Source organism: Pantherophis guttatus, chromosome 3 (assembly GCF_059756535.1).
Source record: "Pantherophis guttatus breed Tessera chromosome 3, ASM5975653v1, whole genome shotgun sequence".
Taxonomy (NCBI): Eukaryota; Metazoa; Chordata; class Lepidosauria; order Squamata; family Colubridae; genus Pantherophis; species Pantherophis guttatus.
In genome coordinates this window covers 5,044,906-5,062,511 of record NC_142065.1, presented here as the reverse complement: position 1 = coordinate 5,062,511, position 17,606 = coordinate 5,044,906, and the positions used below count along the sequence as shown (strand labels likewise).

Here is a 17,606-nt window from a genome sequence, read left to right as displayed (position 1 = left end):
CCTTGAAGCGCACCCGGAAGTCCACCAGAAGCAAATGCAGCTCGCGCAGGAGAGGAGTCACATGGGAGTGCCCCGTCGCTCCCATAATCCCCCGCGCGGCCGCATTCTGCACCAGTTGGAGCCTCCGGGTGCGCCCCAAGGGGAGCCCCATGTAGCAGAGGGATTAACAGAGGGATACATCCATCCTCCCTCCCTCCCTTCCCAACATGCATCACATCGGGAAAACTAACCCTAGAAATCACGACAACAGTTTTAGACACACCACATGAAGACCTCCTCCCCACAATGGATGAAGGTGCCTACAGTGCATCCATCAATCTCAAGGGTGATGACCACAGCATGGCCAACTTTCTGACCAGGCCCTCAAACCACAAAGACCAGTGAACGTGGATATTTACCTTTGCTGTGTCTTGCTTGGATGAGGTAGATAACCGCAATCACCAACACAACCAGGAGGGAACACACCACGACTGCAATGATAACCATGGTTGTTTTATCGTCTGCAGAAAGATGGCATGAGTTAGGGTGGGTTCCTTGAACTGCCCTTTGAGTCCTTCGGCATCTATTTAGGGAATGCATTTGTTGAAATATATATCGATTGTCCCAGTCTATCACGACTCTGGGCAGCTCGCAAATTAAAACAAGAGAAAATGTCAAAGACCTTCAGTGGAATGAAAGCCTTCTCTAATGTGGTGGAATGTAGTCTGGATTCCGAGGAGGGAGGGGCTGCTTCCCGGAGGGCAAAGAGGCAGCAGAGCTTAGAATGTCTGAGAGGCAGGAAGAGGGTTAAGATGACACCTCCATGGCAGTTCACAGAATATAAAGGTAAAGGTAAAGGTTCCCCTCGCACATACGTGCTAGTCGTTCCCAACTCTAGGGGGCGGTGCTCATCTCCGTTTCAAAGCCGAAGAGCCAGCGCTGTCCGAAGACGTCTCCGTGGTCATGTGGACGGCATGACTCAATGCCAAAGATGCATGGAACGCTGATACCTTCCCCCCCCAAAGGTGGTCCCTATTTTTCTACTTGCATTTTTTACCTGCTTTCGAACTGCTAGGTTGGCAGAAGCCGGGACAAGTAATGGAAGTGTCAGCACTTCAAGCTGCATTTACTCTAGTGCTGACATAAAAAGGAGAAGTGGAGGCATCTGGAAAGGGACGTTTGACTTTTCACCTACTTATTTTCCCTGGAGATAATATCCCCTAGGAGATGGGATGGGAGGGGGGAAATTCCTTTGAGCTGGAGCAGTAGATTAGGGGTAGAATGACTTGAAAGATGGCCAATGAGTGCAGGGGAGTGGGGAACGGAAAGGGGGGGTTTGGGGGCTGGAAGTCAGTGTTGGCTTCGATTGGAGTCGGGTTTAGAATGTCGTGCTTAATAAATAGGAGTTTTTCTTCAAAGACTTTGTTTGAAATGCAATTTATTTGGGACGACCTCGAAACTTGACAGGAAGCTCACCCCGTTACGCAGCACTAGGGATTCAAACCGCTGAACTGCCGACCTTTCGATCGACAAGATCAGTGTCTTAGCCACTGAGCCACCGTGTCCCTTCAATATACTATATTCACAGAATATATTTATCATTAAAGGAGAATATCTGTAGTTCCGGGTTGACATGAGGGGTCCTTGGTGCTCTCTGAGCTCGGTGGTTTTCTTGTAGACGTTTCATGACCCAACTATATAATGTCATCAGTGCTAGTAAGGAATGCTGTTTGCTGTCAGTTTATCACCAGTGCTAGAAGGCAGTGGAGTTGGAGGAGGAGGAGGACTGTGGGATCCTTGGTGCTCTTTCTTGCAGACGTTTCATGACCCAACTATATAATGTCATCAGTGCTAGAAGGGAATGGGGCTTGCAGGGAGGAGGAGGAGGATCTCCAACCTTGGGAAGTTTAAGACTTGTGGACTTCAATTCCCAGAATTCTCCAAACAGCTGGCCAGGGAATTCTGGGAGTTGAAGTCCACATTTCTTAAAAGTTGCCCGGGTTAAGGAACACAGGTCTATAGAAGGATCTCCAACCTTGGGAAGTTTAAGACTCGTGGACAGAATTCCTCAGCCAGCCAGCAGGAATTCTGGGAGTTGAAGTCCTCGAGTCTTAAACTTCCCAAGGTTGGAGACCCTGGCCTGTAGCATCTCCAACTATGATGCCATCCATGGGTTAAAATGAGCTATCTCAACAAAGAAAATGAGCTATCTCAACAGGTCCATATTACTTGTAGAGTCTTCTTCCTGAGATGATTGACCATCAAGACTACCATCCATCTTGAAGGCTCGAGAACGTTTCTTCTCCCTCCCTGTTACTTTCCAGAAAGTATAAGGAGAAGCCCTCTAGCTACTGCTTTTTTTCCTGTTTTGCTACGAGTTGTCACATCGTTTCTTCAGGGTCATCTCCGAGGCTCTCTACACTCAGTTGGGCCAAGGGAGGACTTCCTGCTCTGGTTCTAGAACTTCCCCACCTGGTCCCCTGGTTGAATCTTGGAACAACAGTCCCTTCACTCAAATATTTGAGAACAATCTGGAGGTCCATGTTGTCCTTAAATGAAGAAAGACCAAAGAAGACATGAACAGGAAACGAGGTGGACCGTATAACAAAACCTCTGAAGAACCAACCTCAAAGCCCATACTTACTTCTTGGATCGTCGTCCGGATTTCTGTTGTCAAATTGCATCCTGATCAAGAGCGTAGCGGTTTCGTTGACCAGAGGCTGGGAATCATGCTGGACCTGGCAAAGGAACATGGAGGAGTTCTTGTCTTCGTTGGCCCTCATCTCTAGGTTGCTCTTGAGGGAAAAAGTCCCGTCTGGATTCGAGGTCTTCACGCCAAGCTTTCCTTTTCTGGCTTGGGCATCCTTGGAAAACAACTCCACTTTTGCGTCCTCTGGATAAAAGCTTTCTGCATTGCAAGTGACCATCACTGAGGCGTTCAGCTGGACGGGAGAAGGTGGGGTGATTTCAAGACGCACCTTGGGAGGAACTGAGCAAAGAAAGCCAAAGAGGTCAGTCAAAAGATCTTCAGATTCACGGTTCCTAGACTGGCAAAGATGTTTAAGGACATGTCCGCTAAATGATGGAAATGTAATCAGACACTGGGTTCATACCATGTTTTCCCAAAAATAAGACCTCCCCGGATAATAAGCCCAATCGGGCTTTTGAGCACGTAGACTAAAATAAGCCCCCCCCCAAAATACCCCCCCCAATAAGCCCTCCCTAAAAATATTTAAACACATTTATTATTCATTTATTTATTTTGTCGCATTTCTATGCTGTCCCACTCCCAAGGGATTCTGGGCGGCTTACAACAGAGAATAAAACAATGCAACAATATCCCATACAAAAGTTTAAAAAGTTAAAATGTGCAGCCGATCCCCGCCATTTCCTCTGGTTAGGGTTAGGGAGACAGAGCTGGAAATCTGGTAAGACGGCAAGAGGAACCCCGTCTTGCTCCATGCGCCCCAAAATAATAATATCTCCCTGAAAATAAGGCTAAGCACTTATTTCAGGGTTCAAAAAAAAATATATAAGACAGGGTCTTATTTTCAAGGAAACACGGTATTATCATATGTGGTGGACATGCCCAAAGGCAAAAAAAAAAAAAGGACAAAAATACACACGTCGTTAGAAAAAAATCTAACGCAATATATAGATTTAAAACCAGAAATATTCTTCTTTTTCTTGCCAGAAAAATATAATAAAAAAGGGAATACAGATTTAATCTGATATGTGTTAACAGCAGCTAGAATTGTGTTTGCACAACAGTGGAGAAACGGAGATCCCTACAGATGAAAATGTAAGAAAAGAAATACTAGAATGTGCAGAAATGGATAGGCTAACACTCAGAATTAAGGAGAAGGAAGAAACTGAATACTTTTTAACATGGGATTTGTTTTATCAATGGCTAATTTACAGAAACAGAGGTCAGAAGCTTCAAAGCAAGAAAGAATGATTGGCTATGTAAGGAAGTTTTATTAAAATGGATAAGGAAATACTATGATTATTATGTGATCATTATTAATGTTATGAATATTATTGTTATTATCATTATTACTATTTCTCAAAATTAATTGTGCCCAGACAACACACTGTTTATGTAGATATTGATTGTTTAATAATAATAAAGCGAGGTAGCCAAAGGGCTACCTCGCTATTTAGAAATTCTAAATTTACCGGACTTGAACATTTTGACTCTACAAAAAACCACCTTACTTGGAACAGCTTACATCCTCCGACGATACCTTAACAGTTCCTAGGTCCTTGGTTAGGACTCGAGCTGCTGAGCTATTAACCAGCCTCAAAGGCTGTGAATCTCACCAAAGATTAACCAATAATAATGTAACAGTGATACCCATTGTCATCGCAGCACTTGGTACCATGTCCAAAAATTTTATAAGGTACATCAGCAAATTGCAGCTTCCTGCAATAACACCAGTGGAACTGCAAAAAACTGCGCTACTCGGAACATCGTACATCTTAAGAAGGTACTTGGTTGATACCTGGGACGCTGGCAGCAACCCGTATCGACCATTAGCACCAGTCAATGGTATTTGTGATGCATTTTTGAATGTTCAGTTGACTGACTTTCATGTTTAATGAATAAAATAAATAATAATAATAATAATAATAATAATAATAATAATAATAACCAGTCAATGGTATTTGTGATGCATTTTTGAATGTTCAGTTGACTGAGTTTCATGTTTAATGAATAAAGATATAATAATAATAATAATAATAATAATAATAATAATAATAATAATAATAATAGACTTCTGGTTCTTGCATGCAGAAGAAGAGAGAAGACCAACTAATTCTTCTCTCCGATTGTGACATTGTGGAAACAAGCAGGTTTTCTGAACACAACCCTGGTGTGAAAAACCCAGAACTTTAACGCTATGAACAAAGAACGAAATAAAGAACTCCATCCAATTTTCAGCAAATCTTCATCCTCGTTTGTTTAGATAACTCTTAATTCTACATAATTCTTCACTCCTAAATAGGTTTTTGTCCTGCCATTCCTTTGGATGTCGACTTCTCACATGCCTTCTTTCTAGGACATGTAGTCCTCCACTTATGACCACAACTGAGTTCAAAGTTTCCGTGGCTGAGCGAGACATGGTTAAGTGAGTTTTGCTCCCCTTTTTACAAATTTCTTGCCACAAGTCGTTAAGCCAATCCCTGCATTTGTTAAGTTAGTAACACAGTCGTGAAGTGAATCTGGCTTCTTCCCCCTTGATTTTGCTTGTCAGAAGATCGCAAAAGGGGATCGTGTGACCCCGGGACACTGCAACTGTCATAAGTACATGCCAGTTGCCAAGCGTCTGAATTTTGATCATGTGACCAAGGGGATGCTGCCAGTGGGGAAAACGGTCATAATTCACTTTTTCCAGTGCTGTTGTAACTTTGAACAGTCACTGAATGACTGATTGTAAGTTAAGGAATGCATGTATTTGGCCATCCAACTCAAATAATTGGACTTTAGGCAGCATGCAAAATCACTGAGCAAAAATAGAAAGGAAAAACAAAGTTATTCTGACCCATGACAAACCCTCTGAAGCAGGGGTGAAATCCGACAGGTTCTGACCGGTTCGGAGGAACCGCTAAGGATTATTGGTATTGGTTCGCCAAACCGGTAATAATCACCCACTCGTTGGTCTCACCCACGCCCAGCTGGTCGCTGCTCACCGCTTCCGGCCGCTCGATATTCCACAGAATTCAATGTTAAATGCAGCAGAGAGAATGCTAACTTTTCTCCCTCCATTCAGAACGGAGCTGCTGCAGCCTGTCCCTTTAAGGTAATCCCCAGGAGGGAGGGGGCCAGGAGGGAACCATAAAGGGAGCAGCAGCTCCATTCTGAATGGAGGGAGAAAAGTTAGCATTCTCTCTGCCACAGAATTCAATGTTAAATGCAGCAGAGAGAATGCTAACTTTTCTCCCACCATTCAGAAGGGAGCTGCTGCAGCCTGTCCCTTTAAGGTAGTCCCCAGGAGGGAGGGGGCCAGGAGGGAACCATAAAGGGAGCAGCAGCTCCATTCTGAATGGAGGGAGAAAAGTTAGCATTCTCTCTGCCACAGAATTCAATGTTAAATGCAGCAGAGAGAATGCTAACTTTTCTCCCTCCATTCAGAATGGAGCTGCTGCAGCCTGTCCCTTTAAGGTAATCCCCAGGAGGGAATGGGACGGGGGAGTAGCTGGAATGAAGCTGTTTTCGTGAAAGGCAGGGAAATGGGGAAGGGGATTTTCCTGCCTGTCATCCATTCCTCAATCTCAGCACAGACTGAGGGAAGGATGGTAGGCAGGAATATTCCCCTCCCCATTTTCCTGCCATTCGTGACAAGGAGTGGCTGGGAGGGGAGGGGCCGGTGAGGAGCCCCTCGATGTGAGTGATGTTGAGTTGGCCACGCCCACCCAGTCACATGACCTCCCCCCAACAAGCCACGCCCACAGAACCGGTACGGTAAATTTTTTAAATTTCACCACTGCTCTGAAGTGAACTCAAAGATTCCTCTCAGGAATCTTTGAGTTCTCAACGTTTCTCTCTCACCGCAGGCTAACAGGTCCGGCCGGCCGAAAGATGAATAATTGTCTGCTACACTTATTCATCTCCGCCCCCCCCTGCCTTTTATCCCCAGAGCTAGGGTGGGAGTTCGCTAGCAGCAGTGGCTCTTCCGTCCCAAGGACCGGCCCATAGATTTCCACTGCTCTCCTCTCCTCTGCCTTCTGTGCATCTGCACGTCAGGCACTGGACCCAGCTGCTCCTCTTCTTCCTCATCAGCCACCTCCACACCTGGGGGCTGTTCACTCTCCATCTGAGGGCTGATGGACGGCCCAGGCTCTCTCTCTCTCTCTCTCTCTGCCAGCTCCATTCCCTCATCCCCCTCGGAGCTCTCAAGTTGCTTTGATGCTGACCCTGACTCCCACGCCTCCTCCTCCTCCTCTGATTCGGCTGCTGGAGGGGCCAGAGGCCGACAAGCCACAACAAATGTACACCACTAAAGCAAAGTGAAACAATTCTGGACTAATCAGGTTTAAAATATATCTTGCCCACTCAACTTGACCCTAGTCCCTGGGGAAAGAGCCAGAGGTGGAAGGTATTTACCACAGCCCTGTGAGGTAGGATGGGTTGAGAAAGTGGGGTTGGTCTCAGTTGACTTCCATGGGACAAGAAACTGGGTCTTCCTGGTGCCATTCCCACCGCCATGGAGGTGCCTTTTACCAGGTCTAGACTCCTTTGCCTCGTCCCTCTCTGCAACCCAAGGTTCACCTACCTCTTAGGACATCCCCAAGTGCGAAGGTCTGCTGGAGAGGACCACGACCCTCCAACGATCTGTGTTGGATCTGGCAGGTCAGCTGAGACTTCACGTCTCCTCGCTCCAGCAGGATTTCCACCATGTTCTCCGCTCGGTACGAGATGCTATGCTTTTCATCAGAATTCATGATGCTGGTCTGGCCATCCGATATTTTTTTCCCATTTTTCAACCAGCTGACCGTGATCTCTCGGGGGGAGAATCCCCCTGTGGAGCAGCTGAAGGAGGCCCGAGACCCTGCCGTGATTCTTCTTGTGGGGCCAAGAACCACGGGCTGGGATGGCATGGCTGAGGGAGAAAGTAGAGAGACACATCAGTTGATGTTCTTCAGAGACAATACAGGAGGCCCCAAAATGGTTTGTGGTTGGAAAGGCTCAACTTTGTGTCAGAGTTTGCAGCAGCAATCACATCCAGGAAGCACACACAGGTAACTGATTCAGCAGGATTCATTAACTTCTCTTCATATACATAATAACACATAAGTCATATATACAATACCAAAAGCAGGTTTTCCAACATGGTAAAGAGGAGAGATTGTAAGTAGGTACAAACACAGGCCAGGACAGCAGAGAACAGTTTCCGTTCCAATTCAGAGCTCAGAGCCAGAGCTAAGCCACACCCAGGCTCCTTGCTGTTTCAGCTTCCATTGGCTGACCTTGTTACTAAGCCTCATTCATTAGCTGACCTTGTTACCATGTCTCTGCCAGTCATGAAATACACTGACCCTTTGAACATTGGATTTACTCCCACGTGTCTCATGGTTGACTGGGAACATCTCCCTCCATCCCCAGAAATCAAATGTAGAGGGCCACCTACCGATCACGGAGACCAGAGTGCCTTTCCCCGAAGCCATCTCTCTCTCTGGGTTCCCTGCCCTGAACTTCACACAATAGTAGGTCCCGGCATCTTCAGGACGGACGTTTTGGATGTTGATTCTGAAGTCCGTGTTGGATCCTGGGATGACCCTGACCCCCCTGTTGGAAGATCCTTCTTTATCGCTGTAAATGGGGGTCTGGTTTCTGTCCAGCCCTTTGTACCACCGCACGCCTCCGGGTATATTTCCTCCACTCAATGTACACTTTAGAGTGAGGTCCTCTCCAGCTTTCACCGATACGGTTTCCGGAAGTTGGGTTACCTCTACGTTCTGTCCTGTAACAACTGAAACAAAAAAAAAGACACTTTTGTAACCGGGTTTCCTCTAGAAAGTGGTCGCCATTCTTCTAGAGACAGAGAACCGCTGATGGCTGGTGCCCCTTTGGAGAACAGAATTACTTGCATTTTGTGAATGCAAACAACTTTAGATCCCACTTTATAAGGCCTTGGGAAGGCCACCTTTGGAATCCTGCATCCCATTTTGGTCGCCATGATGTAAAAAAAGATGTTGAGACTCTGGAAAGAGTGCAGAGAAGAGCAGCGAAGATAATTAGGGGCAGTGGTGGGATTCAAATAATTTAACAACCGGTTCTCTGCCCTAATGACCGGCTGGGTGGGCGTGGCCATGGTGGGCGTGGCCAGGGTGTGTGACAGGCAGCACTCGGCCTCCTGCACCCCTCTGGGAGCATAAATGGGCTGCGGGGGGCGGGGGGTGGGCGACATCCCCCATGCCCCTTTTTGGGCCTAGTAGGCCTCTCTGCAGCCTCCTGGGAGTAAAAACGGGCCGCAGGGGGGGGTGCCACACCCACACACCCAGTTTTGGGCCTAGTAGGTCTCCCTACACTTACCTGAGAGCCAAAACGGGGTGCATGGGGACTCCAGGAAGGGGTGGGGTGGGGCCAGCCAGCAATTTAACAATCGGTTCTCCCAAACCGGGCCAAACCAGCTGATTTCCACCACTAATTAGGGGGCTGGAGGCTAAAACATATGAAGAACGGTTGCTGGAATTGGGTATGTCTAGTCTAATGAAGAGAAGGACTAGGGTGACATGATAGCAGGGTTCCAGTGTTTGAGATAAGAAGGGGTCAACCTATTGAGCTGTGGTGGCGCAGTGGTTAGAGTGCAGTACTGCAGGCTACTTCTGCTGACTGCCGGCTGCCTGCAATTTGGCAGTTCAAATCCCACCAGGCTCAAGGTTGACTCAGCCTTCCGTCCTTCCGAGGTGGGTAAAATGAGGACCCAGATTGTTGGGGACAATAGGCTGACTCTGTAAAACCGCTTAGAGAGGGCTGGAAAGCACTGTAAAGCGGTATATTAGTCTAAGTGCTGTTGCTATTCTCCCAAGCATCTGAGGGCAGGACAAGAAGCAACGGATGGAAACTCATCAAGGAGAGAAGCAACTTAGAACTAAGGAGAAATTTCCTGACAGTGAGGACAATGAATCAGTGGAATGGTTTGCCTTCAGAAGACACACATTTGTCTGAAATGGTGTAAGGTTCCCTACCTGAGCAGGAGGTTGCACTACTAGAAGACCTCCAAGGTCCCCTCCATTATTCTACTCAAACCTTCTGAGATGTTTCAGAACAGAAAGGAATAACAGAGTTGGAAGGGACCTTGGAGGTCTTCTAGTCCAACTCCCTGCTCAAGCAGGAGAACCTTCACAATACTGGACAAATGGCTGTCCAATCTCTTCCTGAAAACCTCCCGTGTTGGAGCATTGACAGCTTCTGGAGGCAAGCAGTTCCACTGGTTAATTGTTCTAACTGTCAGGAAGTTTCTCCTTAGTTCTAGGTTGCTTCTCTCCTTGATGAGTTTCCACCCGTTACTTCTTGTCCTGCCTTCTGGTGCTTTGGATAATGGCTTGACTCCAGGGGTGAAATCTAAAAATTTTCGCTACCGGTTCTGTGGGCATGGCTTAATTAGTGGGTGTGGCTTGTTGGTCAGGTGACTGGGTGGGCGTGGCTTGTTGGTCAGGTGAGCGTGGCCAAGTCAACGTCACTCTGTTGCCCTTTTTTAACCTACAAATCACAACACAACACAACTGGCTCACCCACAAGGTAAAAGCAGCTGCAACATGCAGGAACCTCCCACAGCCACAAAAAGCCCAAAAAGCCAACTTTCACACTTTACACACACACAACACAACACAACTGGCTCACCCACAATGTAAAAGCAGCTGTGCTAGACCCAAAATGGCCCCTGCAACAAGCAGGAACCTCACACAGCCACAAAGTCCAAAAAACCAACTTTCACACTTTACACACACAAAATTCCACATACAGCTTTGTGAGATTTTGTGTGTTTTGTGTGTAGTTAGAGTGAAACACTACAGAAACACACAAAATCTCAGAAAGCTGCACAAATATTATATTATATTATTTTATTTTAATTTTTATATAAAAGCAGCTAAATTTAAAACTTCCTAAACTTTAAATGGCTAGGTCTAAAAAAAGAACAACTAAAAAAAACCCCAATTAACTTTTTTTTTTTAAAGCTCCCAAAGGGGGGAAAAACTTACAGGCAGGCAGGCAGGCAGATAGAGCTGCTCACCGATGAGCTTGATTGCAGGCAGGGAGATTAAGTTGCTTGCTGATGCAATGGACTGCAGGGATTACAGCAAGCGAAGCAAGGCAGGTGTTGCGAACAGCAGCTACGGTAAGCAAGCTGGAGGCTGGGGGGGGGGGAGGAATTTTTGCTACCGGTTCTCCGAACTGCCCGCTGCCATCGCTACCTACTCGCCCAAGCCGGTCCGAACCGGGAGCATTTCACCCCTGCTTGACTCCCTCTTCTTTGTGGCAGCCCCTGAAAAATATTGGAAGACTGCTATCTTGTCACCCCTAGTCCTTCTTTTCATTAAACTAAAGGTAAAGGTAAAGGTTTCCTTTGCACATATGTGCTGGTCGTTCCCGACTCTAGAGGACGGTGCTCATCTCCATTTCAAAGCCGAAGAGCCAGCGCTGTCCGAATACGTCTCCGTGGTCATGTGGCCGGCATGACTAAACGCCAAAGGTGCACGGAACGCTGTTACCTTCCCACCAAGGGTGGTCCCTATTTTTCTACTTGCATTTTTTTACATGCTTTCAAACTGCTAGGTTGGCAGAAGCTGGGACAAGTCACGGGAGCTGACCCCGTTACGCGGCAGCACTAGGGATTCGAATCGCTGAACTGCCGACCTTTCTATCGACAAGCTCAGCGTCTTAGCCACTGAGCCACCACGTCCCTTTTTCATTAAACTAGACCTACCAAATTCCTGCATGTTTTAGTCTCCAATTTCCCTGATCGTCTTAGAAGGAGATGCTTGAGGATAGTTTAGTCTCAGTCCTTTTTTAGGACTTTAAAACAATAAAACTAGGAATTGTGCTGCAAAACCAAGGCAATACCCATTGGGAATAACATGTAGTTCAGCCCAATAAGATTTAATTCAACTTTTGTAGTGACATTTTTTGACCCAGTGAAGCTTCTGTGCAATCTTCAAGACCAACCTCATGTAAATCATCTTGCGGGAGGCAGTCCTCCACTTATGACCACAATTGGGACTGGCACTTCTGTCACTAAGCCATGAGGTCGTTAAGTGAGTCACACGGTCGTTAAGCAAATCTGGCTTCCCTCACTGACTTTGCTGGTCAGAAGTTGGCTGGGAAGGTCACAAATGTTGACCATGAGACCCTAGAACATTACAACTGTCATAGATGCAAGTTGCTAAGTGCCTGAACTACAATCTCATGACCACGGGGATGTCGTAATGGTCGTAAGTGTGAGGACCAGCTGCAGGTCCCTTTTTTCACCCACCTCTGTCATTTTTTTCAGCAGTGTTGCAACTTCAGCTACTAAACAAACGGTCGTATGTTGAGGATTACCTGTGCTCCATTTAGAAGTGATGAGTCTGCTTGGGAATTATGGGAACTGAAGTCCAGTGCATTTGGCGAGAACAGGTAGTCCTTGACTTATGACCAGTTGCTTAATGACTGTTCAAATTTACGACAGGCGCCTCCAGAGCTACTTGCAACCTGCTTCTGGAATTGCAATACCTGTATACATACACACACATACACACACACACACGCCCAAAATGGTTTCATTTTGGGGACTTGGCAGAGTTCAACTCTGCAGTTGGGTCTGTGACAACTCACCATGGCCAACTCGCCACAGGACAAATTGCCATGGGCAACTCATTATGGCCAACTTGCCATGGGACAACTCATCACAGCCAACTCGCTATGGCCAACTTGCCATGGTCAACCAGCCACGGTCATCTCACCACAGCCAACTCACCATGACCAAGTCACCAAGGCCAACTTGTCACAGTCAACTCACCACAACTAACTCGGCAACTTACTATGACCAACCTGCCATGGGCAACTAGCCATGGGCAACTCACCACCATCAAGTCACCATGGCCAACTAGCAACAGCCAACTCACCACAGTCAACTTGCCATGGTCAACTAGCAACAGCCAACTCATCACAGTCAACTCACCACGGTCAACTAGCAACAGCCAACTCATCACAGCCAATTCACCACAGCCAACTAGCAACAGCCAACTCATCACAGTCAACTTGCCATGGTCAACTAGCCATGGCCAACTCACCACAGCCAACTAACAACAGTCAACTCATCACAGTCAACTTGCCATGGTCAACTAGCCATGGCCAACTCACCACAGCCAACTAGCAACAGCCAACTCATCACAGCCAACTCACCACAGCCAACTAGCAACAGCCAACTCATCACAGCCAACTCACCACAGTCAACTAGCAACAGCCAACTCATCACAGTCAACTTGCCATGGTCAACTAGCCATGGCCAACTCATCACAGCCAACTAACAACGGTCAACTCATCACAGTCAACTTGCCATGGTCAACTAGCCATGGCCAACTCATCACAGCCAACTAGCAACAGCCAACTCACCATGAACAACTTGCCATGGTCAACTAGCCATGGCCAACTCACCGTGGGACAACTCACCATGGCCAAGTCACCACGACCCACTAACAACAGCCAACTCACCATGGGACAACTCGCTGCAGGACAAGAGTTCCACTCAAAGAAATGGTGGAATAGAATAATTTAAAGAACGGATGCAAAACGGAGGGACAGAATGCAACGAGAACGACAAAAATTAAAATGTTTTTTATATTTATTTTAAACAATTAAATTGAACTGTCCAATTGTCCTGCAGTGAGTTGTCCTGGGGCGAGCCGGCTGCGGCAAGTTGTCCCATTCCATCCGCAGGTCACACAATCGCTATGTGCAATGTTTTTACCCAGCGCTTACGTCTGGTTTTCAGCATAACCCCCCCCCCACACACACACACCCGTTGGAGGAAATGGATTCGCTTGGCTGTTGGCATTTGCTTAACGACTGCAGAGTTTGCTTAAACAACCGCTGCAAAAAAAAACTAGTCGCGACTTTGAATCCGGTCACCGGATGCCTTGACTTACGACTGCGACAGCATACAAGCATTCATTCCAAGCTCAATTACCGTCAAAAAGTCGAGGACTACCTCTAACGACAAGGGAAGAATTGAATTTAAATCTTCCCCCAGTTCCTGTTACGGGAAGTGTAAAACCCATTTCCCGACTTTTGTTCCCTGTTGATAGGTATAATAGTAAGGAATGTCATCAAACTGTCTGCCTCGAGCACCTTGCCAAGGTAGAAAAACTGGATCATAAAATTGATTTTATGGCACTTTAAAGAAAAACGAAAACACCGCATTTTTACAGATGGCTGTAATTGCATCGGACCGGAGAAGAAGCCGGCTGCTCAATTCAAGGGAAGATTTTCCTTCCTTGAAATAATATAATACAATTTAAGGATGTTTCATTGCAACATTAATTTCTTGTTAGGGCCTAAATCTCTTGCAAAGTGCTAGTTCTTAAAAGCTGCCCCCGATGTGTCTGAATGTTTGCTCCCTTCTGCGCGTTGGGAATAGGATTGGCCTGCTTTTAAAAATGCAGCATAAACCCCACAGATGCCACCGTTCCTTGCAATGAAACACTTTCCAAGACAAAAAGTTTTGTGGGTTTTATGTTACAGTTGATGCATGCATTCCCTCTCACAGTTATTGGCTTAGTGCCTGTAACTGTGGGAAGGATCTTGGGAGTCCTAGTGGACAATCAATGAAACATGGGCCAGCCATGCGCGGCAGCAGCCAAAAAAGCCAATACAATCCTAGGCTACATCAATAGAAGGATAGAATTAAGATCACGTGAAGTGTTAGTACTGCTTAGAATGCCTTAAGTAAGATTGTCCTTGGAATGCTGCATCCAATTCTGGTCACCACAATATAAAAAGAATAGAATAGAATGAGAATTTGAATTTGAATTCAAATGGGAATTAGAATCGAATCAAATCGAATCGAATCAGGAACAAGAACGGAATAGAGAATAGAATATACAATATACAATATAGAGTAGAGTAGAGTAGAGTAGAATAATGGAATGGAGTGGAGTGGAGTGGAGTGGAGTGGAGAATAGAATAGAATAGAATAGAATAGAATAGAATAGAATAGAATAGAATAGAATAGAATAGAAGGTCCCCAACCTTGGGAAGTTTAAGACTTGTGGACTTCAACTCCCAGAATTCCTCAGCCAGCAAGCGTGGCTGGCTGAGGAATTCTGGGAGTTGAAGTCTACAAGTCTTAAACTTCCCAAGGTTAGAGACCCTGGCCTGTAGCATCTCCAACTATGATGCCATCCATGGGTTAAAATGAGCTATCTCAACAAAGCTGGCTGAGGAAGTCTGGGAGTTGAAGTCCACAAGTCTTAAAGTTGCCAAGGTTGGAGACACCTGGAATCAAATCAGGAACAAGGAGGAGGAGGAGGAGAAGTAGAAATAGAAATAGAAGTAGAAGTAGAAGAAGTAGAAGTAGAAGAAGTAGAAGAAGTAGAAGTAGAAGTAGAAGTAGTAGAAGAAGTAGAAGTAGAAGAAGAAGAAGTAGTAGAAGTAGAAGAAGTAGAAGTAGAAGTAGTAGAAGAAGTAGAAGTAGAAGAAGAAGTAGAAGAAGAAGTAGAAGAAGTAGTAGAAGAAGAAGACAAAGAAGTAGAAGTAGAAGAAGTAGTAGTAGAAGAAGAAGTAGTAGAAGAAGAAGTAGTCGAAGAAGAAGAAGTAGAAGAAGAAGAAGAAGAAGGAGCCTGAGTGGCGTAGGAGGCTAATGCCTCTACTAAGGCAGCATTTAACATCCAGCTACCTACAATTACTGCGAGCTCAATTCTCACCAGGCTCAAGGTCGACTCAGCCTTCCATCCTTTCTAAGGTGGGTAAAATGAGGACCCAGATTGTGGGGGCAATAAGCTGACTTTGTATAAAATATACAAAAGTATGAAGGCTATTGCTTAACGCCTTGTAAGCCGCCCTGAGTCTCCGGAGAAGGGCGGCATATAAAAATATATATATAAAAAGAAGAAGAAGAAGAAGAAGAAGAAGAAGAAGAAGAAGAAGAAGAAGAAGAAGAAGAAGAAGAAGAAGAAGAAGAAGAAGAAGAAGAAGAAGAAGAAGAAGAAGAAGTAGTAGTAGTAGAAGAGGAGGAGGAGGAAGAAGAGGAAGAAAAGAGAAGAGAATATAGAGTAGAGTAGAATAGAAGTTAGAATAGAAGTGTATAGAAGAGTAGAATAGAAGTGTAGTGTAGTGTAATGTAATGTAGTGTAGTGTAATCCAGTGTAGTATAGTATAGTATAGTATAGTATAGTATAGTATAGTATAGTATAGTATAGTATAGTATAGTATAGTATAGTATAGTATAGTATCAGGAACAAGAACAAGAACAAGAACAAGAACAAGAACAAGAACAAGAACAAGGAGAAGACTAGAAGACCTCCAAGGTCCTTTTTCAACTCTGTTATTCTTATGTTTATGGAGATTCTCTGTCATGGATGCCCCAAAAGGTGCTTTTTAAAGAGACACCTGGACTTCCTGATTTTCCTTTGAAGACGTTTCATTTCATTCTTTAAAAACGTCTTCAAAGGCAAAGTCCCGTCACCTCTTGAAAAAAAGCACCTTTGGGTCTATTATTCTATATTCCACGTTCCCTCCTCTCCCAGGTTGTGTGTTTTTTTTTTTTAACACACTGTCACACAAATGGAAAAGACGCTCAGATGCCCTGTGGCTTCCCTGATACAAAATCGTTCTGGCATCCGATTGAATACAAAGAGCAAACCCAACCTCCCCGCTCTCTTATCACCGAACGGAAAGGTAAGTGTACAATTTTGCTGTCTAATGCTTCGAGCCTTCTGCTTTCACACTGGGTAATAGACATTCATATTCCATAATTAGGCTTTTTAACAAATGCACTTTTATGTAACAAGAACAAAAAAAAAAGAGCCACGTGATTTTTCGGGATAATGTACCCCGTGCCGATGAATTCCACAGCTGGTGGTAGAATGGAGAAAAAGGGTCAAATCACAAGAACTCAGAAATTTCCCAGACTCTTCTAAAGGGTCAAGGTGGACATCAGAGAGAGTTGAAGATGCAACTCTTGTAATTCAAGAAACGGTAAAGGAAGGTCTTCTCTGGAAGGACAGATCCAGAAGCTGAAGCTCAAATATTTTGGCCACCAAACGAGAAGAGAAAACCCCAATGTTAGCAAATTTGGAAGGCAAATGGAGAGAAGGGGATGGCAGAGGATGAGATGGTTAGATAGGGTCAACGAAGCAACAAAAGTGAATTTGGGAGAACTCCAGGAGAGGGTGGAGGAAATTGGGGGGAGGGGCTGGTTTGCTATGGTCCATGAGATCACAAAGTTGAACATGGCTTAGCAACTGAATAACGATGCATTTTAAGAAGAGATGGGACAACCATCTGTCAGAAATAGTATAGGACAGTGATGGCTAACCTTTTTGCCATCGTGTGCCAGGAGAGGGGGGCGGGGGAGGGTCGCGCGCGCACATGCCCACGCGCATATGTGTGCAACCCCCTCCCCACTCCCCCCCCACTCCTGGCACATGATGGCCTGGTAGGCTTCGTTTTTCTTTCTTACCTGGTTCCAGAGCCTCTCTGTGTATCTGGGAAGGGCAAAAACAGCCTTTCCCACTCCCTTGGAGGCCCTACGGAGGCTGAAAGGGCCCATTTCCCAACACTCGGTGGGACAGGAAGTGACATTTTTTGCTGTCCCCAGCCTCCAGAACCTCTCTAGGAGTCTCTAGGAGCCTTTCTAGGAGTCTCTAGGAGCCTTTCTAGGAGTCTCTGGAGGCTGGGGACAGAAAAAAACGTCACTTCCTGTCCCACCGGGAGTCGGGAAATGGGCCCTTTCAGCCTCCGTAGGGCCTCCAAGGGAGTGGGAAAGGCTGTTTTCGCCCTTCCCAGATACACAGAGGGGATCTGGAGCCAGGTAAGAAAGAAAAACGGGCCTTCTCCACCCTGCCCCCAGGCCCTCCAGAGGCAGGAAACAGCCTGTTTCCCTACTTCTGGTGGGCCCAGAAGGCCCGAAAATCAGATGGCC

At 45.9% G+C, this 17,606-nt stretch overlaps 1 protein-coding gene across 4 annotated transcripts in view; it reads right to left on the bottom strand.

Moving 5' to 3' along the window:
- LOC117657735 (tyrosine-protein phosphatase non-receptor type substrate 1-like) overlaps positions 1-17,606 on the bottom strand; it is a 183,166-nt gene that overhangs the window by 33,833 nt on the left and 131,727 nt on the right. For all 4 annotated transcript variants that reach the window (XR_015732949.1, XM_060684564.2, XM_087888991.1 and 1 more), the window contains 4 exons: positions 8,112-8,453; positions 7,257-7,583; positions 2,624-2,968; positions 399-500 (listed from right to left, as the gene is read on the bottom strand). Coding sequence is in view for 3 of the 4 variants with exons in the window: in XM_060684564.2 (XP_060540547.2) it covers positions 399-500; positions 2,624-2,968; positions 7,257-7,583; positions 8,112-8,453 (1,116 nt within the window). In the remaining variant the exon portion in view is untranslated. The remainder of the gene's footprint in view (positions 1-398; positions 501-2,623; positions 2,969-7,256; positions 7,584-8,111; positions 8,454-17,606) is intronic.